Genomic DNA, 17,830 nt, shown 5'->3' with positions numbered 1-17,830 from the left:
TGCTAACCCCTCCCTCTATCTCTATGACGGTTGGGCGTGACCGTAGCGCATGCGCGCTTGCGCCCCTGCCCCAGACGCTTCCAGAACCGTTTGGGCGAGGTACCCGTCGGGAGGTTCTCGCGAGACGGGAGCGACAGCGGGAGTTGGCGTTTCCCTCACGCGGCCGCTCCGAGGCCTCCATCCCTTTCTCTGCCTCCCGCCGCCATGTCGGCCATGGGGACTCTGGCCTTCGACGAGTACGGGCGGCCCTTCCTCATCCTCAAGGACCAGGAGCGGAAAAGCCGCTCCACCGGCATAGAGGCCCTCAAGGTACGCGGCGGGCGGGCGGGGGAGGCCGGCGCTCGGATTCAAAGGCCGCCTCTCTCCCCTGGCGGCTCAGGGCGGCGCGCTGGGCTCTCGCTGCTCCTTGGTGGGGCATCTCGGAGCCGCCGCCTCGCTCCGGCCCCCCTCCCTGTGGCGCGTGCTCGTGCCCCCTTCGACCCCCCCCCCCCACTGCCGCCCCTTCTCTGTTCCCGCTCCTTGCAGGCCGCCTCGTTTTATTTCCCCCGACCCTCCTCCTACACCAGGGGTCTGCAGGCTTTTTCCGCCGGGCCGGTCCACCGTCCCTCAGACCTTGTGGGGGGCCGGACTGCATTCTTATGCCCCACAAATGACCCAGAGATGCATTTTAAATAAAAGGACACATTGTGCTCATGTAAAAACACGCTGTTTCCCCGACAGTCCATGGGCCAGATTTAGAAGGCGATTGGGTCGGATCTGGCCCCCGGGCCTTGGGTTGCCTACCCATGTTCTACACCTTATTTTCCCCTTCCCGTCCATTTCTGTTTTCGTCTCTCTTTGGAGCGTTTGACAGAATTGATCGGGATCCTTGACGATCCAGAGGGACAGGAATGTCGTCACACTGCACTAACCGTTTGAAATATTTTTTGGGGGGGGGGGGTGAACGAGAGAGAGCTCCTTTCCTTTCATTTTGAAAGTTTCGGAAAGGAGCTAACACCCTGCCTAGCAAATACTCTCCATGTTCTTAGAGACACGAAAATGATGCAGTCATTCAGGTTGTATAATTCATCTGTATGTACAGATTCAATTACAGAAAGAATTATATGAATGGTTACATTTCTTGGTGACCCTTATGTTATACGTCTATTCCATTTAGCTAATGAAATATAAAAAAAAAAAAATGAGGCAGCACTGTCTCCATCTCTGCTCTTGCAAGATTTTCTAATACTGGTTCTGTACTTGTGCTTTATAGTCTCACATATTGGCAGCTAAGGCAGTAGCCAATACTCTAAGATCTTCGCTTGGGCCCAATGGTAAGTATAATTATGTTATAAACCTTTAAATCTGCTGTGTTAAAATGCTTTTCTATTCATACAGGCATTTTGTTTCAATATTTGTTGCAGGCCTTGATAAAATGATGGTTGACAAGGATGGTGATGTGACTGTGACAAACGATGGTGCCACCATCTTGAATATGATGGATGTGGACCATCAAATTGCTAAACTTATGGTTGAGCTGGCGAAATCTCAGGATGATGAGATTGGGGATGGGACCACAGGTGTTGTTGGTAAGATTACTGAATCTTATGTGTTGAAATTTTGTAACTTTAAAAGTGATTTCAAGTTCCTTATAAAAAATGCTAAGTTTGACAGTAACGACTAATTATCATATGTAACTGGTACCTCGGTTTTTGAACACTCCTCGGAAGTTTAACATTCCATGCGGCTTTCACTGAGTGCAAAATCCTGAGGCCTAGCTGTCGGCTATTGAGTTTTCGGTTTTCGAACATTTCAGAACTTGGAACGGTCTTCCAGAATGGATTATGTTCGAAAACCAAGGTACCACTGTGTTTAATTATACACATTGCCACATTGTGTTTTTGTTTATAAAAGAGTCAAAGCTACAGCTTATAGCAGTTGATCAGTTGCCAGTGCAGAAAACTTTAACCCAGTTGAGTGCATAAAATGACATTATTTGCAGTAACTGCATGGATTGTGCACCTGGATCAGTTTCTTTAAATAGTTTTGCGCATTCTAGAGAATGTGTATTCAATAGGGATTCCTCCCAGTGTTTGTAAAATTGCATGATAGGTCTTAAATTGTGGTACTCCGTTTTTATCCACACTAATATTTGAGGTGGTAAAAGTGGTTTTATCATCTCTGCTCATGATGAAACTTGCCAAGTACATGAAATTCAAAGGTTAACATGATAAGAGGATATATATATATATATATATATATATATATATATATATTGTCCAGTAGCACCTTAGAGACCAACTATTGAGTCAATCACCCATCTCCTACTACCCTCCTGAGAAACCCCCCCCCCCCACTATATATAACTTCTGTTTCAGTGTATCTGAAGAAGTGTGCATGCACACAAAAGCTTATACCAAGAACAAACTTAGTTGATCTCTAAAGTGCTACTGGACAGTTTTTTTATGTATTTCGACTGCATCAGACCAACACAGCTACCTACCTAAATGAAAGAGGATACTTTGAAATAAAATGAGTTTTATTTAATGTCCAGTATGTTCTATAAAGGGACGTGGGTGGTGCTGTGGGTTAAACCACAGAGCCTAGGACTTGCCGATCAGAAGGTTGGCGGTTTGAATCACCGTGACGGGGTGAGCTCCCGTTACTCGGTCCCTGCTCCTGCCCACCTAGCAGTTCGAGAGCACATCAAAGTACAAGTAGATAAATAGGTACTGCTCCGGCAGGAAGGTAAACAGCATTTCCGTGCTTCTCTGGTTCACCAGAAGCGGCTTTGTCATGCTGGCCACATGACCCGGAAGCTGTGTGCCGGCTCCCTTGGCCAATAAAGTGAGATGGGCCACGACTGGACCTAATGGTCAGGGGTCCCTTTACCTTTAAGTTCTATAAAACAGAACTGGCACTGGATGATGTTCAACTTTGTCATACTTGAAATACAGTGGTACCTCGGGTTACAGACGCTTCAGGTTACAGATGCTTCAGGTTACAGACTCCGCTAACCCAGAAATAGTACCTCAGGTTAAGAACTTTGCTTCAGGATGAGAACAGAAATTGTGCAGCAGCAGCGGCAGCAGTAGGCCCAATAGCTAAAGTGGTGCTTCAGGTTAAGAACGGATCTCCAGAACAAATTAAGTTCTTAACCCGAGGTACCACTGTAGACCCATACAAATCGATAAACTTAAATCCATTCATTTCAGTAGGTCTAATCTCAGTAACACAAAAGTTTTGTGTTCCATGACCAATGATCTTTTTCCAAATATCCAAAATGAAAAAGTGTAAGAATCTTAATCTTCAAATTGGCAGCACTGGCCAGTCCTCTGCCTGGTGGGAGCAATTTGTTTCTGTAGGATGGAGCTTATTTTCTGATGGAATAATGCTTTATAAAGCTATATTTTAAGTTGTTTATTTTATGTATGGGTTAATTTGTGTTATATTGACACACTGCCTTGATTTTATATTTTACTCTTGCTATTGGTTATTACGTTTCACATTCTGTATAATATCTCATTAAAAATGGTTTTTGGAAATTATGAGACTATTACTTTGAATTGGACATCTTTAGTCCTTCTACCCTATTTGGCTTCAAAACCCTATAAATACCTATTTACCTGATCATCTGATTGTAGCTGGTAAAATGATTTCCAAGTTATTGTTCAATATCAAGTTCTTGTAAAACTGGAAGATTTAGGTTTTTCAGTTAGTTGGTATTCTTCAAAATATTCTAATTGGTGTGTGTTGGCAGGTATATTAATAAAAATATTCATGGACTTGCTTGCACACAGCTGTCTGTTTCATGAACTTATCTTTAGGTGCCAGGAAAAACATTCCTCACCTCACAAGCTGTTGGCTAATTAAACCGTGTACAGTGGTACCTCGGGTTACATACGCTTCAGGTTACAGACTCCGCTAACCCAGAAATAATGCTTCAGGTTAAGAACTTTGCTTCAGGAAATCTTGCTCCGGCGGCGCAGCAGCAGCAGGAGGCCCCATTAGCTAAAGTGGTGCTTCAGGTTAAGAACAGTTTCAGGTTAAGAACGGACCTCCGGAACGAATTAAGTACTTAACCTGAGGTACCACTGTATTGGCTTTTAAACTGCGGTGGGGGTATTATTTGTTTGTTATTATGGTATGTAGTTTTGTGGTTTTATACTGTAAACCACCTTTTGATCTTCGGATGAAGAGCAGTATATAAATTTAATAAATAATAATGGAGGTAAAATTGCCTATTAAAGAGGCAAAACGTTTTTGTTACAACTTTGCTTCTGCAGTTCTTGCAGGTGCTCTATTGGAACAGGCAGAGCACTTGTTGGATCGTGGTATTCATCCTATCAGAATAGCAGATGGGTATGAACAAGCTGCTCGCATTGCTATTGAGAACTTGGACAAGATCAGTGACAGTTTTCCTGTTGACCCAGAGAACCTAGAGCCTCTCATTCAGACAGCAAAGACTACTCTGGGCTCTAAAGTGTGAGTACACACTACTTCTTTTAAAAAAATTAATACTCCTAGGTATTGTAATTCTGCAGGCAAATTTCTGTTTGAGCTTATGGTTACTGAGAGTTGATTTATGCATTACATTGAGCACATGGTGTGTTTTTTAAAGCAATGGGTAATATTCAACCCAATTACATTATACAGAGTAGATTCATTGTAATCAAAGGACTTGAATGATTTAAGTACAATGCTTCATTGGGTCTATTGAGTATAACTAGCATTGGCTATTGCCCAATGTGCTTAACACTGAGCCTTATTTTGAAGGAAAACCTGCTGATTTTCAACTGTTGCTAGTGAGGAAAGATTATCAAACAGTGAACTGCCACAGAAGCAGGAATGCCCCAGGCTGCCTGCCCTGCCACCTTTGAGAGTAGCCAGAGGAGGTACAGGAATGAACACAACACCCACACCTATCTGCTTTTGCTCACCCTTTCTTAAGAGAAATGTGTTTGACTGCTCACTTACTCTTCTCTCTGGAAGTTGTGGTGCACCAGATTAATCAAGGAAGGAGCAGTTACTTAATTCACCAGTGTTCTACAGGTGGTGACAATTGAACTCAAGCCTCCACTGAATGCTACCCATTGATAGAAGAGGGTGGGTGAGAAGGAGCAGCAGCTGTTCCTTGCTGCTTTCTTGCAATAGCAAGGAGTGGGAAAGTGATGCTTGCTGCTGCTTCTGATCACTCATTTGCTCTTTTCATCTGGTAGGCTACACCTGCTTGTGTGCTCGTTGTTTTGGTGAGCAAAAGTAGGTAGTTACTGCTTTTTGGAAGACCAGCTGCCAGAGCGGTGGACTCGTAATCTGGTGAACCAGGTTCGCGTCCCTGCTCTTCCACATGCAGCTGCTGGGTGACCTTGGGCTAGTCACACTTCTCTGAAGTCTCTCAGCCTCACATATCTCACAGAGTGTTTGTTGTGGGGGAGGAAGGTAAAGGAGATTGTTAGCAGCTTTGAGACTCCTTAGGGTAGTGATAAAGCGGGATATCAAATCCAAACTCCTCTTCTTCTTACCTGCTTTTTTGTCCTTTTACTATGTGGTGTATTGGGTAGCTTTGGGCTCATCAGGCCCACTCTCCACCAGAGTTCCATGCAGAGGGAGAGCAAAGGTAAACAAGTGAGAAGCTGAAGTAACTGCCTCCATGATGAACCACCTATGTTGTGTCACCCAAAGAAAAGAGTGAGGAAGCAGAGACAGCTGCTTGCAATTTCTCTAGGTCAGGCATGGCCTGCATTGACAGGTTAGACACCCACCTGATGTTAGGTCACAAAGTTCAGCCAGACTTGCAAAAAAATATTGTTCCTTTGCAGCCCCAACTTTAATTCAGAGTCAAGACATGGCTGCAAGGAAAGAATCAGAAACACGCTTAGAGTGCGCTTCTGATTCTTCATCCTTTAGTTGCAGCTTGAAGTTTTAGTGGTGGCTTGATGTTTCCTATGTCTGACATCATACGACATCAGGCCAAAGGTGGCTGTGGTTAGCTCAAAAAGACCTTGCAGACCTGAGGTTCTTCACTCCTCTACAGTTTGATTTTCTCTTCTCTTTGATTTCTGCTGATAAGTTATTTTTCTTCAAAATAAAAGTGGTGGCATTGAGGAAAAGTGATTAACGTAATATGCAGTTTGATCATAAGTTTAAAGTGAGCTTGTGTCAACATACCATATTTTTCGCCCCATAGGACGCACTTTTTCCCCTCCAAAAATGAAGGGGAAATCTGTGTGCATCCTATGGGGCGAATGCAGGCTTTCGCTGAAGCCTGGAGAGCGAGAGGCGTCAGTGCACACCGACCCCTCTTGCTCTCGAGGCTTCGTGCAGATCTCCGCAAGCCGTGCGAGCCCGCGCCGGGCTCCCGCTGCTTGCGGAGAGTTGCCTGCATGCCGAAGGCTAGGCGCGCTGAGTTCAATGCGCCCAGACTTCGCGCACCTCTCCGCAAGCAGCGGGAGCCCGGTGCTGGGCTCCTGCGCCTTGCGGAGAGTTGCATGCATGACGAAAGCTGGGCATGCTGAGCCCAGCGCTCCCAGACTTCGCACTTCGTTGCTTGTTCTGGGGTCGGGGGATTCTCGGGCCTGGGGGTGAAATAATTTTTTTCCCCTTTATTCCCCCCCCCCCCCCCAAAAAAAACCCCTAGGTGCACCTTATGGGACGGTGCGTCCTATAGGGCGAAAAATACGGTAGTTTAAAGATTAATATTCTGTGAGTTCTCCAAAATCTTCAGTAAGCCATTTGGGTCTACAATGTTTGATTTTGATTTTTTTTAATTACCTGAATATTTTATAATGAAACTTCCTTTCATTTTTAGAATTAATCGTTGCCACAGACAAATGGCAGAAATAGCTGTAAATGCAGTGCTAACTGTGGCAGATATGGAGCGCAGAGATGTTGATTTTGAGCTGATAAAAGTCCAGGGCAAGGTCGGTGGTAGACTGGAGGACACCCAACTAGTAAAAGGTGTGATAGTAGATAAAGACTTCAGCCACCCACAGATGCCTAAAGTGAGTGACCTTTTTGATTTGATAATGGGATTTTTTCTTTGTAAACCTTGAGTTTTCTTATTGCTGCTTAAGTCCAGCTGTTTTTTTTTTAAATCAACTCAAAATGTATTATTACAGTGGTATTTTGAGTTACAAACACTTCAGGTTGCAGACTCTGCTAACCTGGAAGTAGTACCTAGGGTTAAGAACTTTACCTCAGGATGGGAACAGAAATCGTGTGGCGGCAGGCCCCATTAACTAAAGTAGTATCTCAGGTTAGGAAGGGTTTCAGATTAAGAACGGACCTCCGGAACAAATTAAGTTTGTAACCAGAGGTACCATTGTATTACCATTATTATCTGGGATGGTTTGTTCTTGAGGAAACCATTAATTTTTAATCGTTAAAACTTGAAAGTTTATTGCCCACTTTAACTCTAGCCCTTATTTTCCCAGGAACTTAAAGATGTTAAAATTGCAATACTGACTTGCCCATTTGAGCCACCTAAGCCAAAAACTAAGCATAAGCTTGATGTAACATCTGTGGAAGACTATAGGGCATTGCAGCAGTACGAGAAGGAGAAGTTTGATGAGATGGTGAAACAGGTTAGAATGATACTTATTTGTTTTAATATGCTAAAAGGCTTTTGAAAAGTGTCATAAAAATCTTCACTTGCATTTGACAATTAACACTCTTGCCAAATAGTACTGAAAGTGACCATTGTGTTCAGTGTTGTATATGTTGTTGTCGTTTAGTCGTGACCCCATGGACCAGAGCACGTCTTCCACTGCCTCCCGCAGTTTGGTCAAACTCATGCTGGTAGCTTCGAGAACACTGTCCCACCATCTCGTCCTCTGCCATCCCCTTCTCCTTGTGCCCTCAACCTTTCCCAGCATCAGGGTCTTTTCCAGGGCGTCTTCTCTTCTCATGAGGTGGCCAAAGTATTGGAGCCTCAGCTTCAGGATCTGTCCTTCCAGTGAGCACTCAGGGCTGATTTCCTAAGAATGGATAGGTTTGATCTTCTTGCAGTCCATGGGACTCTCAAGAGTCTCCTCCAGCACCAGTGTTGTATATATTCCACTCCTAAAGTTTATATTCCACATGCAGGTTATTCAAATTCTTTATCAAGGGAAGCCAAATAACATAACCCATATATAAAAGCAGTTTTTGCATAATTCTGGTATTCCTAATCATGGGTAGGGGAAGGTGCTGTGCAAGACACTGAAACTTTGTCCCCCTGCCACTAGATAGCTTATTTATCCACCTCTGTGGCTTGTGAGATTTATCTTCCAGACTTCCAGTTTTGCAATCTATGTTTAAAGTTTCTAACGTTTAAAGAGAGGTGTGTGTGGAAATGCGCTTCTGCAGAATTTCTGTATGCACTTAGCCCAGATTATACTTCTTGCAATACTAAAAGGAAATTGAACAACATTTCTGAATTTCCTATTTACAGCAAGGTTTATCTTGCATAAAATCAGAAGTTTAATGATGTCAGAGAATCGTCTTGGAGTAGCTTTGAAGTGGATATGCACTTGATTAGGATTTAGAAGTGAGGCTGATGTATGTTGCACTCAGAGTTGGAATCCAGTGTACTGTATTCACTATTCATGACTAAGCCTCTTGATTTTCAATGAGTCTGTTCTGAGTTTTGCTTTGTTGGATACCACTCAGTGCTTCTAAAGCTGGGAGTAAAATTGTGAACCAGTGCTTCCCTGCCCACTTCTTACTTTTATGTACTTCTGAGAAGCTCAAAACTAACATTTCAAGTCAAAACGGAAGCTCGCCAGCATGTGTGAGTCTGCACTTTTTTGAGATCTATGACTCCACCTAGCTGTGATTGGTCAAACTATGGTGCAGGACCAATTCATGTTTCCTTTTCTTCCATCCGTCTCCTGTGTAGCAGCGGTAGGCTTTAAGCTTTCGAGCCAGGCCTCTACCGTTGCAGGAATGTTAGCATGAAGGCCCTTCCAAGCTGCACATTTATTTGATGTGCACCACAACCAGGGGCAACCCCCAAACCAGCTAGGGAGACAGCTTGCCATAGTTTTTAGCACCTCCATGGGTGGTGAATGTAACTGGCATCTGTTCAGGCCTGCCCCTATTCATGCGGCTACTTACTGTAACAACTTCATGGTGAGTTACAGCAACTATTTTTCTTGAAAAAAAGCACTGAATAAATATGTATGTATGTATTTTAGATCAAAGACACTGGTGCAACCCTAGCTATTTGCCAGTGGGGATTTGATGATGAGGCCAATCACCTACTGCTTCAGAATGAGTTACCTGCTGTTCGCTGGGTTGGTGGTCCTGAAATAGAAGTAAGTATGAGTCACTTGCTACTCCTTATTTTTCCCGTGTACTTTAAGGTTTGTCACTCATAGCTTTTCTGATTGCTTTCAGTTGATTGCCATTGCAACTGGAGGCCGCATTGTACCTCGTTTTTGTGAGCTCACACCTGAAAAACTAGGATTTGCTGGCATTGTCAAAGAGCTCTCATTTGGAACCACAAAAGACAGAATGCTTGTAATTGAGCAATGCAAAAATTCCAGAGCTGTGACCATCTTCATTAGAGGTGGAAATAAAATGGTGAGTGAGCTAATTTAATCAGATAGTGTCTGCAGTTGTTTTTTCCCTGTTAAAATCTTTGTACTGTTTCGCTTTGATCTGCCTTAATAGGAATTCCTAAGTTGTGACAAGAACAAGTAGTAATCATTTATATGTATTAGTATGCCCTTATTAACCTTGGAATTAGGTGATGTAAGAAAAGCACCGTATTTTTCGCTCCATAAGGCGCACCTACTTTTTTGGGAGGGGGGGAATTCAAGGAAAAAAATATGCGGCTTTTGCGGGAGGTGGGGGAAGTGAGAGAGCCTTGCTTTGTCCCTTCCCCCACCTCCTGCAAAAGCCAGGGATAGCCGCGCGAAGCCTCCCCAGGGCAACGGGATGAAAGCTCCCCCCTGCCCTGCGGAGGCTTTGTGCCACTAAGGCAGAAGCTAAAACAGCTAGAGGGAGTGCTGTGCAGCGCTCTCTCTAGCTGTTCTGGCTTCTGGGGTAGCCCGCAAAGCCTCCGCAGGACAGGGGGGAGCCTTCATCCCACTGCCCTGCGGAGGCTTCGCGGGCTACCCCAGAGCTGCTCAGGGGCTGGCGGGGGAAGCCCAGCTTTCCCCCACCCCCAGCCTCAGCCCCCAAAAGCGGGTCGAGGAGCAGCGGAAAGGCTGTCACCCTTTCTTTTGATATACTATGGGTGGATAGTTGGCTCTTAATTCTGGATACCTTAAGGGTTTGTTTAAACATAACAGGTTGCATTAACATTGTGTTCTGCTTGCACAGCAGATTTTCACTTTTTCAAGGGAACTTCTCCATCCTTGCCTTTCCCCTGCAGCCTCCTGCACACCCTCAAAATTGTGATTAACTTTTGAATGTCATCAGGCCTTTCTACTGCTTGAATGTACCTGTTCTGCTCTTTACATGTTTTACTCCCACATGCACATCATGTTGAAATTAAAGAGTTTTATTTGTTTCACTGTGTTGTGAGCATAATTTTTATCCCACTTTTTGTCTTCAACCAGTGAACCTTCTAAAACTAGATTATCAAATTAATTTTGCCACTTTGAAATTAAGTTTGTAGACCTTCAGTAGAAGCATCAAAACTGAATAGTAGTGTTGTTTGCACATCCTGAGTTGGACAGGAGAACTGCTGTCCAAAAGGAATTCTTGGGAGGCAGGAAAGGGCTGCAGTTCATACCTTTTGTGTGCTGTTGCTTCTGATACACATAGAAGTAGCTGGAGGAGGGGTTGTGTGGATTTTTAGAACAGCAGTCCTACTCAGAAGCAAGTCTCATTCTATTCAGTAGGGTTTACTCAACTGATAAATGGAAATAGGATTTCAGCCTAACTGTTTTGATAGGATTTTTGGGTAGCCGTGCTTTTTAATTTTAAGCCACTAAAAAGAGTGAAACTGGGCAAATGACAGCAGTAAAATTGCTAGTGGAATCTGCTGTTCAAATTTTGTATGCTTGTTGTATTTTCTGTTTATTGGAAAAGTGCTATAACCTCACCTTTCTTGTGTCTCTGCAATTGCATTGTCTAATTGAAGATCATTGAAGAAGCCAAACGATCCCTTCATGATGCATTATGTGTGATCAGGAATCTTGTTCGTGACAACCGTATCGTTTATGGCGGAGGTGCTTCTGAGATCTCTTGTGCACTGGCTGTTAGTGAAACAGCAGATAAGGTAAAAAAGAAGTTAGTTGATATGCCATGCTGACCAACTTTACATTAAGCTTTCGTAGAACTACGGATGCTGCACTGCAGATCCAATTTTGTTTCTACTTGTGGTTTCTAGTGAAGCACCTGCAAATTTGTTGTTGTTGTTGTTTAGTCGTTTAGTCGTGTCCGACTCTTCGTGACCACCTGGACCAGAGCACGCCAGACACTCCTGTCTTCCACTGCCTCCCGCAGTTTGGTCAGACTCATGTTTGTGGCTTCGAGAACACTGTCCAACCATCTCATCCTCTGTTGTCCCCTTCTCCTTGTGCCCTCAATCTTTCCCAACATCAGGGTCTTTTTCAGGGAGTCTTCTCTTCTCATGAGGTGGCCAAAGTCTTGGAGCCTCAGCTTCAGGATCTGTCCTTCCAGTGAGCACTCAGGGCTGATTTCCTTAAGAATGGATACGTTTGATCTTCATGCAGTCCATGGGAGTCTCAAGAGTCTCCTCCAGCACCTTCAAATAGCCGCACCCTATTCACTTCTGTATCCATAAGCAATTTTATGCTTATGGATTGGTAAGGGTGAATTGTTCCCAGGCTGATAAAACTGCAATATTCTTCAGATGTGTAGTATCACTTTAAACCTAAAAATAGATGCTTGAGTGCTCCCACACAAGAAATCTTCAAATTATTGGCATCTAGGCCCATCTCTAAAATTCAGTCACTGTAGTATATTGGAGTGTCAGACTTGAACCAGGAAAAAAATGAGTTTAAATCCCATCTCAGTCATGAATTTGAATGGATGGCCTTGGACCATTATTTCCCCCTCGCATCCTAAACTACCTGACAGATTGGGAAAAGGACTGGATGCATTTTGATGGCAGTGGGAATGCTTTCTGGAGGGCCACATGTATCTCATTTTTTTAAGGGGAGGAGAGTTGCTGCTTTTCCTTTCTTCGTTTTGTTTTGGGAGCTGTTCTTGAAGTATAATTATACTAGTTTTTTCCTTAGCAGAGTTATCTGTTTTCCACATTTATTGGGCTGGGGTGTTAGCCTGCATGTATACAGACACCTCCTTGGATTATTATTTGTACTCCTTGCAGAACTGTTGAGTTGCTCATATAAATTGAACTCACTTGTCCTCATTGGCATAATCACCCAGCCAAATATGATTCATTATATGGCCTCATGACATTATATTCACTATGTGAGTCTTGAGTGGTTTGTTTTGTCCATGTAGCTAATATGGAGGTGGAAGAGAGAAGAAGCCTTGGGGTGGGGGGGCAAATACCAAAGCAGTTGCAAAGGGAAACTGGATCAGTAAAATGACAAATAGGCACACAGTCTAAAACACTGACAATAAACAAAAAAACAAACAAACCCACAGTCCTGTTTCCCATAAAGTAAAGATACAATGTAAAAATATATAAACCGGGGCTCAACAGGTTATGCTCAGGTACATGTCTTTCTGATCACAGCGTCTAACAGCACAGCTGTTCATGTTTACCTAGCTGCTCCTTCTAACTGACTTATAAGGCTTCATATATAAGCAGTATAGCTGATGGCCGCTGCTGCTGGGAGCACTGCTGCTTCTGTTGTTCCTCTTTGGGGTGGAATGCAGAACTGAAGCAGCACTTCCTTAGACTTTGGTCTTACTTCATGCTGTTAAACTTTAGGATAGATAAAATAAAAATGTTGGGTGAGGTAAAGCCAAAATGGTGTAATAGATTAGGAGTGTCTTGGAGGCAACAGAGCACACCATCTCCACCAAGGAGGAGACAGGGGACTCCCCTGAGAAGGAGGCTAGTTCACCAACACAGGAGCCAGATATATGGAGAAACGTGACTCAAAGAAGTAGGAGGCCCAGGGTTCACTCTGATTGTTTAGAAATACACAATCGCTTTGAGGTCCTCTCCCCTAGCATGGAAGACGAAGAGCAGACTCCATTTGAGGATCTCTCCCTCATTACAGTCAATCAGGTATATGAAGACAAGCAGCAAAGTCAGTCCTCAGGGAATGTGCAGGCGACCTTAGAACGGACAGCTCACGGAAGAACCCCGACCAAACCTAAGAGGAAGTGTGTAGTGACCTGAAGAATTTGGAGCAAATGATTCAGCAGTGGAAACACAGCCCAGAATAACTAAGGAGATAGTACAAGAATACCTGGCTAGTTTAGATGTATTCAAGTCTCCAGGGCCAGATGAACTGCATCCAAGAGTATTAAAAGAACTGGCAGATGTGATCTCAGAACCACTGGCAGTCATCTTTGAGAATTCCTGGAGAACAGGCAAAGTCCCGGCAGACTGGAGGAGGGCAAATGATGTCCCTATTTTCAAAAAGGGGAAAAGAGAGGACCCAAATAATTACCGCCCAGTCAGTCTGACATCAATACCAGGGAAGATCATAGAATCATAGAGTTGGAAGAGACCACAAGGGCCATCGAGTCCAACCCCCTGCCAAGCAGGAAACACCCTCAGAGCACTCCTGACATATGGTTGTCAAGCCTCTGCTTAAAGACCTCCAAAGAAGGAGACTCCACCACACTCCTTGGCAGCAAATTCCACTGTCGAACAGCTCTTACTGTCAGGAAGTTCTTCCTAATGTTTAGGTGGAACCCTCTTTCTTGTAGTTTGGATCCATTGCTCCGTGTCCGCTTCTCTGGAGCAGCAGAAAACAACCTTTCTCCCTCCTCCATGTGACATCCCTTCATATATTTGAACATGGCTATCATATCACTTCCCTTGATCTAGATGCTATACTCCTATTGATGCAGCCCAGAATTGCATTGGCTTTTTTAGCTGCCGCGTCACACTGTTGGCTCATGTCAAGTTTGTGGTCAACCAAGACTCCTAGATCCTTTTCACATGTACTGCTCTCAAGCCAAGTGATCTAGATCAAGGGAAGTAATAGTGCCACCGTATTCTGCTCTGGTCAGACCTCACCTGGAGTACTGTGTCCAGTTCTGGGCACCACAGTTCAAGAAGGACACTGACAAACTGGAACGTGTCCAGAGGAGGGCAACCAAAATGGTCAAAGGCCTGGAAACAATGCCTTATGAGGAACGGCTAAGGGAGCTGGGCATGTTTAGCCTGGAGAAGAGGAGGTTAAGGGGTGATATGATAGCCATGTTCAAATATATAAAAGGATGTCACATAGAGGAGGGAGAAAGGTTGTTTTCTGCTGCTCCAGAGAAGCGGACACGGAGCAATGGATCCAAACTACAAGAAAGAAGATTCCACCTAAACATTAGGAAGAACTTCCTGACAGTAAGAGCTGTTCGACAGTGGAATTTGCTGCCAAGGAGTGTGGTGGAGTCTCCTTCTTTGGAGGTCTTTAAGCAGAGGCTTGACAACCATATGTCAGGAGTGCTCTGAGGGTGTTTCCTGCTTGGCAGGGGGTTGGACTCGATGGCCCTTGTGGTCTCTTCCAACTCTATGATTCTATGAAATTTAATAAATGACAAAAAATGTCATGGTCACATGAAAAATACAAGGATATTCAGGGTAATAGTGACTGGGTTTATGCACCAGAATTCAGCTTTATAAAAGTGAGAGAATCTTGAAGCTTTTATTCTGTATCTTCATCTGAATTCTCCACTTATTCAATATTAATATTTAATACAGTAATTAATATCAAGTTTAGATTTTTATGTAGTAGCTTTGGTTCTGAGGGTAGGGAAGGAAGCTATATTTTGTCAGCTGGAGAAACATAATTCTCTGTATAATGTCACTCCTCACTCTGCAAAGATGGTTACAGCTGCAATCCTGTTAAGTGGAGAAAGATATAATAAAGTAGGCAGTTAAGATTGAAAGGCACATCTCATAAGCAGGTTCATGTAGCTAAACGTCTTGTGCAGCCTGTGTTCTGTCTGGTTGTTTTTTTAAAAAAAGAGCAGCATATATTTTCAGGTAACCAGTTATCAAAACATAAAGCAGGCTCTGTTTTCGGACTTCTTATTCTGTGATACTTGTTCTCCTAGTGCCCATCACTGGAGCAGTATGCCATGAGGGCTTTTGCTGATGCCCTCGAAGCCATTCCAATGGCACTTGCTGAGAATAGTGGCATGAATCCCATACAGACAATGGCTGCAGTGCGGGCTCGGCAAGTGAAAGAAGAAAACTCTGCTTTGGGTATTGACTGCTTACGCAAAGGGACAAATGGTAAGGACCACAAGTGCCAGCATTATTTTCAGATAAGTGTCAGTGAATGTAACAATTGTTATTCTACTGCACGTAATTTCTTAGAAACACCTGAATGTCATTAATATTCTGATCTTGCCACCCACTCCAAAGGATGGGCTCTTCAATTGGATTTAGTGAAATAGAGTGGCATTCCTTTTGTGCCATTGACATTCCAGGGGAGATTCCATGGAGAATTGGGCTATGCCTTAGGCCATTTGTCTCTGAACACCAGCTGCTGGAAATCGCACATGGGGAGAGTGCTCTTGCTCTTAGGTGCTGCTTGGGGGCTTTCTATAGTCATCTGGTTGGCCACCTGAGAATCAGAAGCTAGCCAGGATGGGCTCTTGGCCTATTCCAGGTTCTTATAATCCCATACAATGTGATCTTTCCTTTGGGTCCTTCTAACTCTTGATTGTACCAGCCATTGGTCCTAAGGCACAGGCTGGATAAATGTTTCTTGGGTCTGCAGGCAACTCTAGTTCTGCTAGTGACTGCTCTTACCACTGAATAAAATGAATTGTTGTAACAAGAACATACATAGAAATCTATTCCTTGCTGATGCATAGAACAGATCTGTTTTCTATGTTCTTGTATTGTGCTGGGAATGTTAAATAATTTTAAGTGAACGCAGTACATTCACATTTTCTTTCTCTTGGCAGATATGAAGGAACAACATGTTATAGAAACTTTGATTGGCAAGAAGCAGCAGATCTCTCTGGCTACTCAAATGGTTAGAATGATTCTGAAGATTGATGATATTCGCAAGCCTGGTGAATCTGAAGAATAAAAAATTAAACCTGACATGTTTCAATTGCAGTGGTCCCATCAGCCCAATTCCAGTGTTTTCTCGTAGGCCGTTTCTGTTTGATATACTTATTTACATCAATAAATAGCTGTTGTGGTGTCAGTACTTTTTCAAAAGTTTCATTGTTCTTTTTCTTAATTTATGCTGGGTCCCAGCTCCTCTTATACAAAGATACTGTAGAAATAGAAACGTTAAATTGTTCACATTATCTGTAGCTTTTAATCTACTGCTCTCGCTTCCTTGTGGTGTTAGTATAGAAATTACATTAGTACATTTAGCACATTAGACTTGTATAAGACTGTCGCCCTAATTTTTGGATTTTAGCATGGATTGTATTAAAAATGGGCTTTGTGGAATTGTAACTGGGAGGAACTCGAAATAAAAAAAGATGTGGGTTTTGGAAGAGCAGCAAAACAGTGTGCTTATGGTTCTGGAAAAGAGTCTCATCAATACACTGATGCGCCGGGCTTCCGAGGGTTGCACAGGGCTTCGTGAAGCCTGGAGAGCAAGAGGGGTCGGTGCACACCGACCCCTCTCGCTTTCCAGGCTTCAGCTAAAGCCTGTATTCGCCCCATAGGACGCACACACATGTCCCCTTCATTTTTGAAGGGGAAAAAGTGCGTCCTATTGGGCGAAAAATACGGTACTTGCCTGTGGTTGCATTGGCAATTGTTGGCAGGGAGGGAATTTTATGTGGCAGTGTCCTACATGGAAATGAAGCTAGGCGTCAGACACAGTGCTCAGGCACCCCACAGTGTCAGCTTCCTACGTGGCAGATTTATACCGTAGATTCTGGCGTATAAGACGACTTTTTAACCCCGGAAAAGGTTAAAAAGTCGGGGGTCGTCTTATACGCTGGGTATGGGCGGCACGGAGCGGAGCCTCCCTCCCGCTGCTGCTGTGGCGGCTCTGAAGCAGCACCAGCCAGTGGTGGGCTTCGCTCTGCACCGGGAGAAAGCCACCCAGCGCAGAGCCCGTCCCCCGCTGCCTCAGAAGCAGCAGCAGCGGGCGGTGGGCTCCGCTCCACGCCAAGCAGATTTCTCCCAGCGCAGAGCTGCCCAGCGTGGCCAATTTGGGGGGTCGTCTAATACACCCAGTCGCCTAATACACCAGAATCTGTAGTACATTTTGGGATTCATTGAAAAGCCTCAGTCCATAGGTGGTGGTGTACTGTAGAAAATTTCTGGTAGCAGACTCCACCACAAGGAGGCAGAGTATGGGTATCTGTTTGCTTTACACTACACTCTGTCTTAGCCAAGCCCTGCTTTTCCAAAGCCAGAAGGGTTAGAAAATTAACACCCTCAGCTGAATAAGAATATGAAAGCCATATGCAACAGTTGATTATACAGATGCCCCCCCCCCCACATGCAGGGGTCACATTCTGGACCCCTGTGGGTATAGGTGAAGTCACATAAGTGGGGAGCACCCACTAGAAACACTCTAAATGCCTATTTCCCCTGCTGTCTCCAGTCCAGACAAAAATAGAGTTGAAGCTCAGACACCTGCTGGAGGATGCACAGGAAAGCAGGAGCGAGTTGTAACTGACCACAAATAAATGGATTAAAATTTGTGCATGCCCTGACTGCAACTGATTCAAAAGTCAGCTGAGAGATTATTTCAGAAGTTGTTATCTCAGGGTTGCCCCCCTATGATTTTTCCCTGCTGTTGACCCAATTTGT

At 44.1% G+C, this 17,830-nt stretch overlaps 1 protein-coding gene across 1 annotated transcript; it reads left to right on the top strand.

Annotated features, from left to right (window-relative positions):
* Nucleotides 1-54: 54 nt before the first annotated feature.
* CCT5 (chaperonin containing TCP1 subunit 5) lies at nt 55-16,256 on the top strand. Its single transcript, XM_083448745.1, has 11 exons — nt 55-309; nt 1,253-1,313; nt 1,404-1,568; nt 4,266-4,464; nt 6,788-6,980; nt 7,413-7,562; nt 9,156-9,275; nt 9,358-9,543; nt 11,054-11,191; nt 15,145-15,325; nt 16,006-16,256. Exons 1-11 carry the CDS (start codon nt 205-207, stop codon nt 16,131-16,133), a joined length of 1,626 nt encoding a protein of 541 aa, XP_083304871.1. The 5' UTR covers nt 55-204; the 3' UTR covers nt 16,134-16,256.
* The last annotated feature ends 1,574 nt before the right edge of the window (nt 16,257-17,830 follow it).

Source organism: Podarcis tiliguerta, assembly GCF_965153285.1.
Source record: "Podarcis tiliguerta genome assembly, chromosome: 7".
Lineage (NCBI taxonomy): Eukaryota > Metazoa > Chordata > Lepidosauria > Squamata > Lacertidae > Podarcis > Podarcis tiliguerta.
This window is presented reverse-complemented; position numbering and strand designations above follow the sequence as displayed.